The sequence below is a fragment of the Ictalurus furcatus genome, chromosome 2 (genome assembly GCF_023375685.1).
Source record: "Ictalurus furcatus strain D&B chromosome 2, Billie_1.0, whole genome shotgun sequence".
Taxonomy (NCBI): domain Eukaryota; kingdom Metazoa; phylum Chordata; class Actinopteri; order Siluriformes; family Ictaluridae; genus Ictalurus; species Ictalurus furcatus.
The window spans coordinates 31204193-31222385 of NC_071256.1; the positions used below are offsets into that span (position 1 = coordinate 31204193).

Consider the following 18193-nt stretch of genomic DNA (forward strand, 5'->3'; position numbering starts at 1 on the left):
AGCAGTATGATGAGATGGGCAGGTTTTTTTTTTTTTGAACAAGGGCTGGCAAACCGTGGCACCACCTAAATAAATAGGCCTATAGGTGAAAGTTGATAATTACTATAATTTATTGCTTGGTGCTATATGAATTGCCACATAATAAAATTACTGTACTGGCTTCATAATCGTTTTATTGTTCCTCATATTGTATATCTTAAGGTATTTGGTGAAAATACCTACAACGCACAAATGGTTTAAATCAACATGACCAATATATACCTGAATTCCACAGGAATAATAAAGCTGCCAGAGATGTAACTGAAATGTGATTCTCAGGACACAGACATTACTTCCAAGAGCCCAAAGAGAGCATGTTTAATTTAAACGCATTTGTTTATTTATTTATTTATGTTTAAAGCTGTGCCCTGCGATGGATTGGCACCCTGTCCAGGGTGTACCCCGCCTTGTGCCCGATGCTCCCTGGGATAGGCTCCAGGTTCCCCGTGACCCTGAAAAGGATTAAGCGGTAGGAGATGGATGGATGGATGGATGTTTAAAGCTACCAAAAGTGACATTCTTATGTGTTGTTGAGAACAAATCATTACAGCCAACATCCAACTTGATTAGATGTCCATGATGAGTCAATCAAAGGAACTTGAGCTTAAACGAAAATATTTCATTTATTCACACAAATGAAAGTGTTTCAGTAAATAAACACTTATTCTGATGTTAGAGATGGCATGGCAAATCTATTTTCATCTCATATGACCAAACCCCTGATTCAAGAATTCTTTTAGCTGGAATGGCTCATTTAATAACCAAATCAATTAATCATTTTAGAGATTGAAGGATATTTTAAACTAGTGGCTATATTTAAACAAACTTTACCCTTATAACCCACTAGAAAGGCTTATTTCTCATTTGAATGATGAGTTTCCAGTAATTTTTGGATTTACTTTGGATCTCAGTTAATTTGTTTGCATTAATTCATTTGTAATTTAATTTCACAAGTTATTTAATGGGTAGATACAAAATGAAATAAGCTTAAAAACAAAGTGAATCAATCCAGTATAAAGCTGAGTGGTCGAGGTTCAGGGACCTTAAGGGCCTATCAGTGGCTCTGGCAGACCTGGTATAACTCATGACTTTTGGTCAACAGTACAGTCCCTTAAAGTAATAGTTGCACAATCCTTTGCATACAAATGTAGTCAATTAGCTAAGGCAGGTTTTTGTGGTCTGAAAGAAGTTTGCTTATGTAGCTATGCAGTTGGGCTAATATTGAAGCAAAAACTATATCACACTCAACATTATTTGACAGAATAATTCCATATTTAACATCACAAATAAAATTATTCCTGGTTTAAATTACCAACACACCCTTTGTTCATTTTATAGAATAAAAATGAGATTACTTAACAGCTCGGCGTGGTTAGAGGCATGTGATAATTTGGTCATGCAGTTTGCATGATGCTAATTGGTGGCAGGTTAACCTCGTAGCTCCAGTGCAAGACAATTGGTACACAAACATGTTTTGGCTGGTTGACTCCATATGAGGTAAAAAATTTGTAAATTAAATTTTCCTCGAGCCATCCGTTTAATGTAATTAGGGTAAGGCACACGCCTATGTGGTTGAAAAACAAATTGAAAGTTATGGGGAGGAATGTGTATTATTAGTATGGGGTGAGGAGAAATCAGCTTGTCAAGGAAATCACACATAAATGGTGGAAATAGGATTTGCCAGAAAGGAGAAGTGTGTGTGTGTCTGTGTGTGAGAGAGAGAGCAGAAGGAAATGTCTGTTTATTCCCCCCAGTTCTCTAGGACGTATTGGGAAATCTCAGAGAGCCTTCAAACCATTGTTCCTACTGTCAACATGCACAGCCTGGTATTCCCAAAGCATCTCAGAGTACAAATCCTGATCTACAATGCTATACTGATCTTACTCTTTTTGTTTAGTGATCTATGGAAGATAATAGTATACACTACACTGTTAGTAAACTCACATAAAATGTAAAAGGTAAACTGTAAGCCCCGGCACTGCCAAGTTGCCACTGTTGGGCCCTTAAGCAAGGCCCTTAACCCTCTCAGCTCCTGGGGCACTGACCCTGTGCTCTGACCCCAACCTCCTGGCATGCTGGGGTATGCGAAGAAAAGAATTTCACTGGACTGTAATGTGTACATGCCCAATAAACACTCATTATCATTATACCATTCCTTGTCACTGATTGTACCTTTTGTTTGTATATTTTACCTAGAAAGGTGCATATAGTGTACCTTGAAATCTTAATTGTCCAATCATGCACCTTAAAACCTTTTTTAAAGGTACAGTATATCCAAATTTCCAGATGAAAAATACCTATTAAAGGTTAAAAGGGGGAGGGGGGTACCACCTCAGCCCCAAGGAAAAGTACAATTTAGTAGGCTACATTTGTAACATCTGAGAATGTATAGGAATATATGAAATATATGAATAATTGATCTGTGCACATTCAGAAACACGGACTCTGCCTGTGCCATAATGTGAAAAGAAAATGCAGGCTGGTAAACACCGCACATTTTCTTATTCAAGACAAAACGGAAACATAAACAGCTGCTGAATGATAACTGCACGAGCTTAGTCATGCACGAACGCACACGCACTCACACGCACTCACAACAAGCGCAAAGGCCAGGCAAAGTGTGCAGAGTTGGAGCACAGGAAGTGAAGAGAAACAGGAAGTAGTGAGTGGGCGTCGGAGCCACTACATCATGATTACTTATTATTGGACAATTTCTCAGAAGCCTGGAAACATGATCACATGAGCAGTAGAAGTTTCTTAATAGAGAATACACTATGAAATGTCATTAAATATACCATGTCTGTGTTGAATCCGTTCAATTAGTAAAGACTGAAACTGATACAGTGCTTAGTTAATTGTGATTAACTGATACTCCTACGTCGGCACGCGCAATTATATCTCAGTCGAATAGACAACGACACAACGTAATTTTTTGTTTTAATGGGTTAACACGAGGCAGTGTTGTGAAACAGCACCACCTGCTGGTGATCCAATAAATCAACACAATCTTGCCCAGATTCAATTGGCAGCCCATCCATCCACCCATCTTCTATACCGCTTATCCTCTTCAGGGTCAAGGGGAAACCTGGATCCTATCCCAGGGAGCATCGGGCACAAGGCGGGGTACACCCTGGACAGGGTGCCAATCCATAGCAGGGCACACTTACATACACATTCACACACCCATTCATACACTACGGACACTTTGGACATGACAATCAGTCTACCATGCATGTCTTTGGACTGGGGGAGGAAACTGGAGTACCCGGAGGAAACCCCCGCAGCATGGGGAGAACATGCAAACTCTGCACACACAGGGCCACGGTGTCAAACCCCCGACCCTGGAGATGTGAGGCGAACGTGCTAACCACTAACTCACTGTGCGCCCCAATTGACAGCCCTGCTGAACTCTGACTGTTGTCTGTGCATATACACCGAACACCAGTTCAGAGTACTCTGCCTTCTTGGAGACCCTGCACGGAGTCCTGCATGGGGCACCAGTTGGGGACTCCATAGTTCTGCTGGGAGACTTCAACGCGCACATGGGAAATGATGGAGATACCTGGAGAGGCATGATTGGGAGGAACGGCCTCCCTGATCTAAACCCAAGTGGGCATTTGTTGTTGTACTTCTGTGCTAGTCATGGATTGTCTATAACGAATACCATGTTCGAACATAAGGAGGCTCATAAGTGTACGTGGTACCAGAGCACCCTAGGCCGAAGGTCGATGATCGATTTTGTAACCGTATCATCTGATCTGAGGCCGCATGTTCTGGACACTCGGGTGAAGAGAGGGGCAGAGCTGTCAACTGGTCACCATCTGGTGGTGAGTTGGGTCAAGGGGTGGGGGAAGATCCTGGACATACCTGGAAAGCCCAAACGGGTAGTGCCAGCGAACTGGGAACGTCTGGAGGAGGCCCCTGTCCGCGAGATCTTCAACTCACACCTCCGGCGGAGTTTTTCTGGCACCCCTGTGGAGGTTTGGGGCATTGAACCTGAGTGGGCAATGTTCAAAGCCTCCATTGCTGAAGCTGTGGTGGAGAGTTGTGGTCTCAAGGTCTTAGGTGCCTCAAGGGGCGGTAATCCTCGAACATCGTGGTGGACACCGGTAGTCAGGGAAGCTGTCCAACTGAAGAAGGAGGCCTTCCGGGATGTGTTATCCTGGAGGACTCCAGAGGCAGTTGCAAGGTACCAACAGGCGAGAAGGACTGCAGCCTCTGCTGTGAAAGAGGCAAAGCAGCGGGTGTGGGAGAAGTTCAGAGAGGACATGGAGAAGGACTTTCGGTCGGCACCAAGGTGTTTCTGGAAAACCATCCACCACCTCAGGAGGGGGAAATGGGGAACCATCCAAGCTGTGTACAGTAAGGATGGGATGCTGTTGACCTCAACTGAGGAAGTAATTGCACGGTGGAAGGAACACTTTGAGGAACTCCTGAATCCAACTAACACGCCCTCTATGGTAGAGGCAGAGGTGGAGGATGATGGGGGATCATCGTCAATTTATCTGGTGGAGGTCATTGAGGTAGTCAAACAACTACACAGTGGCAAAGCCCCAGGGATTGATGAGATCCATCCAGAAATGCTGAAAGCTCTGGGTGTGGAGGGGATGTCTTGGATGACACGCCTCTTTAACATTGCGTGGAAGTCGGGGACAGTGCCCAAGGCATGACAGACTGGGGTGGTGGTTCCCCTGTTCAAAAAGGGAGACCAGAGAGTGTGCGCCAACTATAGGGGTATCACACATCTCAGCCTCCCTGGTAAAGTCTACTCCAGGGTGCTGGAACGGAGGGTTCGGCCAATAGTCGAACCTTAGATTGAAGAGGAACAATGCGGATTCCGTCCTGGTCGTGGAACAACGGCCCAGCTCTTTACTCTCACAAGGATCTTGGAGGGGGCCTGTGAGTATGCCCATCCGGTCTACATGTGTTTTGTGGGTTTGGAAAAGGCATATGACTGGGTCCCTAGGGGTTTACTGTGGGAGGTGTTGAGGGAGTATGGGGTGAGGGGTTCATTTCTTAGGGCTATCCAATCACTGTACTCCCAAAGCGAGAGTTGTGTCTGGATGCTCGGCAAAAAGTCGGACTCGTTCCAGGTGGGGGTTGGTCTCTGCCAGGGCTGCGTTTTGTCACCAATCCTATTTGTGATATTCATGGACAGGATATCGAGGCGTAGTCATGGCAGGGAGGGGTTGCGGTTTGGTGACCTGATGATCTCATCGCTGCTTTTTGCAGATGATGTGGTCCTGATGGCATCATCGGCCCATGACCTCCAGCACTCACTTGTCTGGTTCGCAGCTGAGTGTGAAGCAGCTGGGATGAGGATTAGCACCTCTAAATCTGAGGCCATGGTTCTCAGCAGGAAACCGATGGAGTGCCTACTCCGGGTGGGGAATGAGTACTTAACCCAAGTGAAGGAGTACCTCGGGGTCTTGTTCACGAGTGAGGGGACATGCGAGCGGGAGATTGGCCAGAGAATCGGAGCAGCGGGAGCAGTATTGCAATCGCTTTACCGCACCGTTGTGATGAAAAGAGAGCTGAGCTGGAAGGCAAAGCTCTCGATCTACCGGGCAATCTTCGTTCCTACCCTCACCTATGGTCATGAAGGCTGGGTAGTGACCGAAAGAACTAGATCGCGGGTACAAGCGGCTGAAATGGGTTTTCTCAGGAGGGTGGCTGGCCTCTCCTTTAAAGATAGGGTGAGAAGCTCGGTTATCCGAGAGGAACTCAGAGTAGAGCCGCTGCTCCTTTGCGTTGAAAGGAGCCAGTTGAGGTGGTTCGGGCACTTGGTAAGGATGCCCCCTGGGTGCCTCCCTAGGGAGGTGTTCTAGGCATGTCCATCTGGAAGGAGACCTCGGGGAAGACCCAGGACCAGGTGGAGAGATTATATCTCCACACTGGCCTGGGAACGCCTCGGGATACCCCAGTCAGAGCTGGTTAATGTGGCTCGGGAAAGGGAAGTTTGGGGTCCCCTGCAGGAGCTGCTGCGCCTGCGACCCGTTGACGGATAAGCAGTTGAGGATGGGTGGATGGATAATTGTTGTTTTTGTTATTAATATTATAGGGAATATTAATAATAGTGACTAGTCAGTGTATGCTGACTGAGTTGGATGTTCTTAATCATTAGACCACAACTCTGCTCCTGAAGTACCTCCTGTTATAACACACGTGATTCAACTGATCAGTTAATTAACAACCCTTTCTAAGATGAAGTTGGTGTATTATAGCAAGGAAAACACTAAAATGTGCAGGACCAGGGTTTGGAACCCTACATTAATTAGACTTCTGCTATTCAGTCAAATCTGTAAGACCATAAGATATAGTGCAGTAACCCAGAAAGTGAATTTTTCAGTAGACTGTGAGTCTTGGAGATGGTAAATCTGCCTGCTAAACTGTCACCACTATACTGTGACTCAATTACTGTTAAGATGGCTGTCACATTTAGCTACAAAGCTGGACTGGTTGTGATTAGCTACGTTAAGATGTTGAACATGTGTATTAAAGCTTTTACGCTGGATGGTGTAGCAGAGTTTGACTTGGCAAATTACCCATAATCCTCCACAGTAGCAGACCGTTGATTGATCAGTTGCAGCGATGTCCTGATTAAAGGGAATTGTGAAATCTGCATTTACAGGAATAGTTTATCCCAAGATCTAAGGTACACAATATTTAATTACCCGCAGATGTCGTCAGTCAGCCAAGTCTAGCATCTGAAGTTTTTTGTTTTATTGGAGTAGGAGCTATCATTTTCCTGGAAATTTACCTCACAATACTGCAAGCCTCCAGTTTAGCATTGTACAAACTGCAACCCTAAACCATCAAACACTCGACTTAAATTATGCTGAGTTGTTCAGTATCTCAAACAGATTTAATTATGGGGTTTCTCACACTGTATAACACTGTTAAAAAAAATCCATCTTGGACACTGGAGCTGTGAGGTGGCAACATTACGTGCTGAATCACTGCACCACTTTATTTAATTTGTATATTTGTTTACTTTTTAAATACAGAGTTATATTCTATATTTTAATAAGTGTTTGTTTAAAATTGTATTACTGAGCCAAGTGATATATTTTAGGCATTTTTTTTCACTGATGCTAACATAAGCCTGCTTTACACATTAGCTACATTAGCCTCAGCACTCCAGTGAAAATTTCCAGAAGCTTCTTCATATGAATATGTCTTGATTGATTGAATATCCACTAAAAAATCTTGTTCTGAATCTGTAGTCAATACTGGGAATGGACACCAGTCAATACACTCACATTAGCACACTCATACCAGCATGTTTTTGGAAGGTGAAAGCCGGAAGAAATCCATGTGGACAGTGGGAGAACATGTAAAACTCTACACACACAGTAACCCAAGCTTAGGATCAAAACAGAGACCCTGAAGCTGTGAGGCTACCTGCTGCACCACTCTGACACCCTTAGATTTGCTTTGGAAACTTTCCTGTAAGGAAAACCTTCAGTTGTAGGGTTCTCTGTAGAACTGTCAAGGTTCATCCTGAGGACAAATCACAGAACCCTTTTGGGTACCCATTTTCAATACCACTTATAATACACAAGCTCAGGGTGGAGCCTGGAGCTTAGCCCAGGGAACTTGGGGCACAAGGTGGAGGACACTCTGGATGTGCTGCCAACTCATTGCAGGGCACACACACATTCACACACTATGGACAATTTGGAAATGCCAATGAGCCAATCAACTAATGTCTTTGGAATTGGGGAGGAAACCAGAGTACCTGTACATACAAACTCGACACACGCAGGGCAGCAGCAGGAATCAAAACCCCAACACCAAAGGTGCGAGACCACTAACCTGCTAACCACTAAGGGGTAAGGGGAAATTGCATGAATGTAATTTTTTTCTCTGCACTGTTACTTTAAGAAGCCCATTCTCTTATACAGAGTAGGATATTGATCACAGGCCCTCCTGTACAGTACATTATTATAATTGATTAATTTTACAAAGTGAAATTAGAGAGATAAATCTAAAATGATTTTGGCAGTTGGGGTCGAACACTGGCTAATAAAAGTGCTGAAATGGAAGAAGTGGGAGATAAGAGTGTGGAATGGGACGTGGCTGGGCTGCTTAAAACTGAATAAGTTTAATTAAACTGAGAGAGAGAGAGAGAGAGAGAGAGAGAGAGAGAGAGAGAGAGAGAGAGAGAGACAAACTGCCCTGACACAGTACTGATTTTAACATTGTCTAGTTCAAAAATCCTTGCCAAAAAGATGATGATCATAAACCATGCACATTTTAACATTATAATGAGCTCTACCTGCCTTTGAAGCATATAATCATGTCTATATGACCTAATGTTATTCTTCTGCACTACAAGTATGTTTATATCCAGCTACCTAAGGGCCATTACCATTGTAAATGTATAATGATGACGTTGCCATGAATTGAAGTGAATTAAAGTCTGGCTTCTGTCGTCATCTGCTGGCAAAACTACGAAATGCATTACGTCTCTTTTTTCACAGACCAATGTTTTCTAATCCAACTTCTGAATTTCCAATACACGCAGGGCACATTTTAGAAATGTACCCTAAAATCTTTCTGACACTCATTCATCATCTGATTAGACCATTAACAATCCCTTCATGAGGCGAAAATGGGTTTGTCTGAGCAGAAAAACACTAATATTGCAGTGCAGGGAACAAAACAAAAATCACTAGTGTGTATGAATTATGCATTATTATGCTACTATTCCATTTTCTCTTGCCACACAAATAAACTAAACCACTCAGATAAACAGTAATGAATAATTATTATTTGCTTACATCTGCAGTAGCAATATAAAAGCAGCAGGTGGGGATATGAAACTGGAATTGGATGCTGGAGTAACTCAGATGATATGATGCTAATGCTGAATCATTTCCTAAATAACATCCAGTATGTCTTCTTCTCATTTATTTCTAAATAAATTTCAGCTTATATTTATTAACACGCCTGTATTTCAGTTTGACCCAGGCTTATTAAGTGTAAAATAAGACATAAATAGTTAGTAGTGTGGATTATTAGCAATGAAACCTGTTATTAGTATTAACGTCACTATTGGGGACTCATACAACCAGGATAAATACTGACTTTCCTAAAAACAATTTGTAAGTACATTTCCCACTGGGAAGGAGATGGCACCAGGATGCACTATGGCAAGAAGGCAAGCCAGCAGAGGCAGTGTGATGCTCTGGGCAATGTTCTGCTGGGAAATCTTGGGTCTTGGCATTCATATGGATGTTACTTTGACACGTACCACCTACCTAAACAATGTTTCAGACCAAGTACACCCCTTCATGGCGACGGTATTCCCTAATGGCAGTGGCCTCTTTCAGCAGGATTATGCACAGTGCTACAGTGCCCAAATTGTTCAGGAATGGTGTGAGGAACATGACAAAGAGTTCAAGGTGTTGATTTGGCCTCCAAATTCCCCAGATCTCAATCTATTCTAGCATCTGTGGGATGTGCTGGACAAACAAGTCTGATCCATGGAGGCCCCACCTTGCAATTTGCAGGACTTAAAGGAACTGCTGCTAACGTCTTGGTGCCAGATACCACAGCACACCTTCAGAGGTCTTGTGGAGTCCATGCCTCGACGGGTCAGAGCTGTTTTGGTGGCACAAGGGGGACCTACACAATATTAGGCAGGTAGTTTTAATGTTATGGCTGATGGGTGTATTACTACAGCTCTAAGGCTGAAAACCAACAACAAATAATAAATAAATAAATAAAAAGATATCATCTAAATCTTAGCTTTTGGGTTCTTTTTCTTGGAACACTACGTAAAGCTGGACTGCAGCTGGAATCTGTGGCATTGGAATATGCTGAGTGAAATGAAAACAAAGGATGCAAATATTTGTAAAATTAATTAAAATACTAAACACAACCTATAGAAATATTGGGACAGTGAAATAGATATGGTTTCGCTCTTGGTTTGATTACAGACAGAAAAATTGGATGCCACATTTTGGGGCAAATCAAGTTCATTTAATGTAAGTTCATGTTAAATGTAAATGTAAACTTTACACATGCAGTACATGTGACCTTTTTTCTCCTGAATAATTTATTTTCACATGATCACTTGTGTTATTCACATCATGTCGCATGTGTTCAGGGCAAAACATGGTAGAATGCACTATGAAATATTTTCCACGTGATCACATATTACACTTACATAATCACTTGTGAAAAACATATGATGATGGGGCATGCACTGTCATTTTTCTGTAAAGGGATTGTCAATAAATGACCTTTAGATGTTGTTCACGTTCAACTGATTTCCACAGCTGTTCCTTCTCAGTTTCTGTTACACTGAACAAAACCTTGGAGCCTGAATTGTCTGTTCATTGTATAAAGATGAATTGTGCTAGTTGCATTGTATAAACCCCAGTAGACATTGTTCTGTAAATCAACAGATGAAGCATTCGAGTGATGCCTGAAGTCATTGTGCTGTTTTTCATCTTCAGTCTCATTTTCACTAGCTTAGTCAGTAAGTGAGGCATTATATTCCACCATGTGTCACAGATGAGGTTGCGTTCTTTGTATTGTCTGCTTGGTTTTCTTTTGTCACATACGAACAACCATTGTTAGTGTCCTTATGAAGAGTGGACGAACCAGAGGAATGCTGTCTAAACTGGACATGAGAAAGGCCTGACAATCTTGACAATCAGGGTGGAAGAGATGTCCATAGATACATCTAGAAGAAACTAACTAGGAAGAACTGGAACAATCTCTTGCATAGAGGCATATGCCAGAAAGTCTGTCACATGCTCTGTCCAATTTAATTTGGTTCAGTATCTGGGCTGGGCTGATAAGGGCGAGGCCTTCATGTTTAAAACCACTCCTAAATAGCCTTTTCTTTTGAATCACCCATTGTTCGAGTACAATAACAAACCATTGCTTTTGTATGAATCAGATCGAGTGTTATCAAAGCAAAGAAATTGCATCATAATAATTTTCTTTTACTTTGAACCCTGGTTGAAGGGTTGAGAATGGTCATACTTCTATAAAATGACTAGACAAATTATATAGGCCTACAAATCCACACAGTAATACCACACAACTTATTATTATTACAAAACAACATTGAAAAAAAAAGGTCAAGTTAATTAGGGTTTTTTTCCGCGTGGTGAAATGGCCGTGGTTCAAATCAACCTGTATAAACTGCACCGTTTAGGACACGCCCATCGCGCAAATGTTATGAATGAGAACAAAGCGAGGCACGCCTTGGAATCTGATTGGATGTCGGAGATTTAGAAGGCGTGGTTATGCAGAGCAGGTAACAGGCGTGAGCCATGCGCTCGGCTGAACACTGAAGAGGTTACAGGGAGCGTGGCGTCACCGTGGGAACCAAGAGGCTGATCTACTGTCAGAGGAGGTTTAAGGAGTCGCAGTTCTGCCTCTCTCCGTCTCTCAGAACGCACGACTCTCTTCTGAGCTCCACAAGCGAACTCTGTGTACTTTATTTTTGCCCCGGTTACGCTCGCACCGCCACGCAGTCTGGCCGTGAACAGCGCATGGTGTTCGGTATTGCGGCTGTGCGCGCGCGGTACCGACGGAGACGCTGTCACCGGTGCGCTGATGGAGGGGCAGGGGCAAGGGCAGATTAGTCGCTGTAAGATCGTGGTGGTCGGGGACACTCAGTGCGGCAAAACAGCCCTGCTGCACGTGTTCGCCAAAGACAGCTATCCCGAGGTAAGGAACCGAGGTTCTCTTTTAGATCAAACTGACAAGAGCAGAGCAAGTTCTTTTAGTCAAACACACACTGACCCATCTACACACACATAACGATGAGGCTTGTGTTTAAGGTGTGAAATGGTTGGCTCTCAGAGTATTAGGGTAACCAGAGTGTCTCAGGTAACTCATGTCATGTCAAGTGCAGGTCGTTATGGATCAACAGGTTCCAGATTTTCTGGTTGAGATGAAATATGCTTGATTAAAATGACAGTTTTGTTTTGTGGATAATGTTGTTTAGTTTTGGTACTGGTATCTGTCCATTAAAACAAGTCCTGGTAATTCTGTTTTAGTAATAACATGCACTAATTAGACCTACTGTATTGTATATCTTTAACTGTTCTTGTATAAGTTCAGTAAACTTGCTTTTTGTTATATATCGAAATGGACTGATGGGACAGTTATCAACTATCCAACTATCCTTTTTGTGCTTGAGAAGTATCAAATAATGTCAAATGTTCAATAAAGACAAAAGTTTATGACTGCAATAAGTGAAAGTGACGTGTGTGTGTGTGTGTGTGTGTGTGTGTGTGTGTATACAAATTAATATACCAAAATTGATTACAAAACAATATCAGATTTTTAAAAATAAAGGAACGATTGAAATACAAGTCTGAGTTCACATGGTTCGTCACATCTTGTGACTAATAAATGAGGCACATTATGGAATGTTACTAAACCGCATATTGCTGTCTCTGTTACATAAATACATAGGCTCAAAGTTATTTGAAAAGTCATGCGTGTGTGTGTGATACTCATATAGTGAGTTAAGTGTTTGGAGTGTAATATGGCTTCCCAGGGCTTAAAGTAGCCAAAGTTTCTCAGCTAATTATCACTGTTTCAAATGCACATCATTATGGGTTATGAGGTTCAAGATTTACAGGAGAGTAAATATCTCAGACTAAAATGACTTATTAAATGTTGGTAGTGTCATTTTCGATAGTGGTATGACTGGCCAGTTTTATTTTAGTCCTGTGTAATGATAGCACACTGTAATTAGAGAAATTACAAACAGACAAAATGTACTGTGCCTGTAATTTTCTTTCAAATTGCATTCCTACCGTCTCAGTTTATTTACCTGTATAATGTCTTTTAATGTTGCACAGGGCAGCTTACATATTAAAAACAAGAACCGTAATAAAATTATAATAAACACAGTAAATCATTACACAGGAGAATATGAGTGCAGTAAAAGGGAGTATAAAATATTTAAATATGAATAAAAAAAGTTATCAAACAGATACAGGAAATGAAACAAGTGAGGAATAAAGCACAATGGGGTTGTGTGATAACACCGTGAAGTTTATTATTATATGCTGAAGTATTTTATTCCTATAATACCACAACAGTTTTCCGGAGCTTATATATTTTAATTTATTAATGAAAGGCACATTGCACTTTTAACAGTTTATAGTTACATTTAATGTTGTGGAACATCTGTAAGACAAGTTAGTTCCTGTTATTCCTCATGTTATAACAGCTATAAATAGTTGCTTTCTCATCAGCCTCTCTTTTCCCCCACTCTTTTAAAGTTAATAAGACAAAACAAAACAAGCTTGCTATGTTACCAAGAAACTAGAAAACTCCCCTGTCCTGAGGACTCTTGTAATGACCATTACAACCCACTGACACTGGAGACTCCTTCTGTAAATGCTAACTAAATGTCTCCTTAAAGAATCCTTAACCATGTCAACAAAAATTTCAAATAAAAACGTTTATTTGTATGTGGAGTGTCCGCTACACCTCTCTCTCTCTCTCTCTCTCTCTCTCTCTCTCTCTCTCTCTCTCTCTCTCTATATATATATATATATATATATATATATATATATATATATATATATATATATATATATAAGATGTGGATTTGGAAGTCATTACAGTATATTTATTTCAATCACAATAAATGTGTAAGTTTCTAGGCAATGTTGTTCGTCCTGTAGATTTTTTTTTTTTACTCTTGGTATAACTAACAGTCCTGCATCCTGTGACCTTAATAAGCAGGGAGAATTTTACAAGGTCACTCATTCACTTAAACAGTAGGGTGCTAAACCACATGTTGCTGTCTGTTATGTAATGAATACATAGCCACAACGTTATTTGGAGACAAGTGATGTGCATAAAATGTAAAATCTTTAAAAGCATCTGTTGTTACTCAAGCCAAGTGTGTCATTTTTGATTAGACCGATCTTCTGGAACAGAAATAAAACCCATCTTTGTAATAACATTTCAGTTCATTATAGCCATTAATAGTTTTGTTTCGCTTAAGACCTACTATTTGTATATGTGGTGGTTATTAAACTGGGCCAGAAAGTAATATTTTTATGACAAAAAACTCACTTAAAATTGACCAAAATCCAAAATGTTCTGCTTTTTATCTTCTGCCAAGGGCCTGGAGAGGGCATTTAATTATGGCACAGTTGCTGTCTGTCCACTGTCCCTGCCAATTAAACAAATAAATAAATAAATAGTCATTTGAACATTTGCTTCAGTGTTTGGGGGTAGGATTGAAATTATAATGATTCTTTGTCCTTCCATAGTTACATGGCCACACACACACACACACACACACGTGTACTATTTACTTTATTATAGATGAAAGATTTTTGAATGATTCCACAAAACCTGCTAATAGAAAGGAAGTACAGAAAAGTACTTTGATTTTCGGCCTGGCTGAGATTGTACTGCTCATTTGTCTTTGCAGAGCTATGTTCCTACGGTGTTCGAAAATTACACCGCAAGCTTTGAGATTGACAAACACCGGATTGAGCTGAACATGTGGGACACATCAGGTGAGTGCAGTCTCTCTGACAGGTAATGAGCTCTAATACAAAGCTCCAAGCCATCAGAAAGATCATTTTAAGCATTTCTGAAGCTATAAAGTCCAACATCTGTGTATGTATGTGGTCTGACTCCATGGATGGATGGATGGATGGATGGATGACATGCTAGCGATGACAGGTTCTTTGGCATGTTCTTGGTTGAGATAAAATGCTTGAAAGAGAATAGTTTGTGCCATGGGTGTAATAAATCCACTCCAATAGCCCAAGATACCCCATCACTGTGTGAGTGTGTGCATGTGTGTGATTAAACTGGCACTAGTAGTGAGCATAGGTTCAGTGACCTTTAACCAAACACTAGTGATGATTGGGTCAGTAATAAATTTGGAAACCAAGAAAAAAAGTATGATGGCTTGGTTAACAGTGGAATAATTTACATTTGACTTTTGATTATTACATATAATTTCTGACCATAACTTAGATTTTTTTTTTTTAAGTTAAATGACTTACCTAACTTATACTTTAGGCAAGACAACATTATATATCAACATGTGATTTTAGTGTTATATAAAAAATCTTATTTATATTAATCCTTGCATCTTTATTGCTTCATCCTTAAACAAAATGAAACCTCAGTAGTCATGATATAATGATTGTATTCATCTGTACTCATTTAAGAATTTTTTTTTTTAACTAAAATATTTTTTTTTTTTATAAAAGATTTCAGAGGATTTACCAGAAACTGAATTCAACACCAGGGAAAACAGATAATGGATGCGTTGAATGTTTCAAGACCTCTGCTTTAAATACAAGTTTTTAAATAGAGTTAAAACATTTGAGACCATCTTTTTTCTACTAATGACTGCTGCTGCTAATGCAGAAAGTATGAATTTGTGAGGCATTGATAAAACAAAGCTCTCACATCCACTCTTAAAACAGACCAGCCACATAAACGGATAATCTTGTGATCAGTTATGTGGTCTATTATCCAAATGCTCTGCTTATAGCATTTTATATTGTTTAATGATTACTTCAACATGTTTCTTCTTCCACCTCTACCAGTGAGGAAAATATGGACATGTTTGTATGTTATATAGATCAATTAAAAGGGTTAGGGAATAGATTAAAATGGTTAAAAAGACATTGGCTAGTTAATAGACTTTGCACATCATGCAGCCTATCGATTCTTAAGAGTTGACTTAGTAACGCCGATGGATTCAGACAAAATGAGGTCATTGGTCAAGTTTTTCCTGTTTTTTATTTATTTGATTTATTTTGCTTCAAAATGGTAAGATTCTGGCATGACAGAGCACTGAAAAATAACCAAATGCGACTTTTCTATTGTTGTGTACTGTATACATGAGCCAGTTGAAGCATAAAATCATGTTTACCCACGTTCTGCGTGTTTTCCCCCTAGCTGTTTCCTCTCCAATTTGGTCACTTACGAATTCCACCAACCAGTTTCCCCAATCATACGACCGCTACCAGCTGGGGCGGTTAAAGGCTAACACATGCTTCCTGAGACACATGAAGCCAGCCACAGGCCTCTTCCACATACATGAGCTCACAGATGCTCATGATTGGCTAGTGTCACTGTGATTGACAGGGGACAGAGAGTATCTCCTCCCTCCCACCCAGATAATAAAACGGCCGATTTTGTCATGCTTTAGTGGCACAACACTTTTCTGTTGTGTGACTCTGAAACTGTTTACCCACTTTCTAATAATGATTAGTAAACTTCTCAGTGAAAAGAAACCTGAGACTGAACGTTACATAGAGTATATGAGCTAAACAGGTTAAGCATCATCTTCCGTACAGCTCCTGTCTGGTTCTCAGGCTTAAATGTTAATGAAATATTTCTTCCTGCAGTTGAGTCTAATTAATTGCAGAGAGCATTTAAAACATATTTTCAGAGAGAAAAAAAGTGTCGTGGAAGCACTCTTTCATCCCTTTATGCTTGGAAAGTGGTTAACTCTAGCAAGAGCAATAAACAGCTATAATGAGGTGGGCTGTCTTTTATTATTGCTCTTAAATAGCCTTTTTTTCATTATGAAATGTGGCTTTATGGATTCCTTCAGGTCCCCAAAACCTGTAATTGCCAACATGTTGGTGTGTTAACAAAACAACACAGGAGAGTCTGTAAGGTGCACACTGTGAACACTTTACAATAGCTCTCTATGTGGAGTGTGTATGTGTGTTTGTGTGGGTGTGTGTGGATGGGTTTGTCAGAGGCGATCTTGGCACGCAGGTTGTTAAATTGGAAGGCTGCTCACACACTTGTCCTGACATTTAGAAGTTTCTCAGTGACTGTGGCATATAAAACTCATTTAAGGCCAGTGGGGTATTTCCTCACCCTGTAATAATGTTGTTCTGATTTTTCCCCCCCTTATGTTCTCTTTTTTTTTTTTTGCCATGGGAAAACTGTTTCTGTGGTTGTCTCCTGGGAGCAGTCTGTTGGAGGATAAATCTTTCTGCTTTAGGCCTTGGGAACAGACTTGGTAGTTTTAAAAACAAGTGGGTAACGCCCAAATTTAGCTTAGTCTAAAACAAATAGACTATGTGACAGTGTGAGGTAACTGACCGTGGATTCTGTGTTCACTATGCGAGTCCTCCTCATCACTGTCAGATTAAAGGTGGGGTCCCATAAGCTTGAAGCTTGAAGCTACTTGAAGCTGTAGAAATATAAAATACTAAAAAAAAAAAAGGTTTAAAAGAGCTGTAATATTAGTATAGAAGTAAAGACCTACTAAAACATTTGGGCCAAATTAGTTTTCCGAATATACTACCAACAGTCATGACACAGTAGAAATTCACAATCTGACAAATAGAAGGTCAAGAGTAAATTTTTGTGTTTTAATATGAATTAGAAAATTAGTCACTCAAATTAGTTAATTTGGATGATTATAATATATTTGAGTCACATACAAGGACATGTACACAAAGAAAATTAAAGCGCTTTTGTTTGTTCTTACCATATATGCACTGTTTAGTATCTGGTGTGTGTGTGTGTGTGTGTGTGTGTGTGTGTGTGTGTGTGTGTGTGTGTGTTGGTCTGACTGTGCTGACCATCTGGAGAATCAGGCCAACAATTAACAAGCGATTATGTCGCATGCTAATGAGGTTCCCGTGTGTCGGGTTTTGAGTTGCACTTCATGACTATTTGAGAGCAAATGTTTTCCTGTTAAAACAGCTGAGTGATGAGGCCAGTCTGTCTCACTTCCTGTTTCTCACTGGAGTTTGTTTTTGTGCTCCAGATTACTTCTGTACTTTACTGGGCAGAAATTCTGGTTTCCCAAGCACTATCTGTCATTTTTTTTTTGAGTTCCTGGTCCCTCCCTACTTCATGTTCTTTCTATTCATAAATAGATATTTATTTTTCTATTATTATCTGGCTTTATCCTTTAACAAAAAAAAAAAACAACAAAAAAAAAACCCCTAATCTCTATCTACTGTATCTGTAGCCAATGTTTGATTGCCAAAGCCAAGAATTTCCCTATGTTAAGAAAAAAAATTCAATAAATAATATTTAAAATTCACTTATAATGGAGGTCTAAGGGCAGTTGTGTTGTATATCTCTGAAATGCATCTTTTCAGAGATGGGACTACTTTCTATAACATGGTGTGCATGCTGGTTAATAACC

At 40.5% G+C, this 18193-nt stretch overlaps 1 protein-coding gene across 1 annotated transcript in view; it reads left to right on the top strand.

The window, feature by feature from the left end:
- Positions 1–11208: 11208 nt before the first annotated feature.
- The window catches only part of rnd2 (Rho family GTPase 2), a 28351-nt gene continuing 21366 nt past the window's right edge, over positions 11209–18193 (top strand). Inside the window, exons 1-2 of the mRNA XM_053614472.1 lie at positions 11209–11736; positions 14477–14564. Of these exons, the coding sequence (XP_053470447.1) occupies positions 11623–11736; positions 14477–14564 (202 nt within the window). The 5' untranslated portion in view covers positions 11209–11622. The remainder of the gene's footprint in view (positions 11737–14476; positions 14565–18193) is intronic.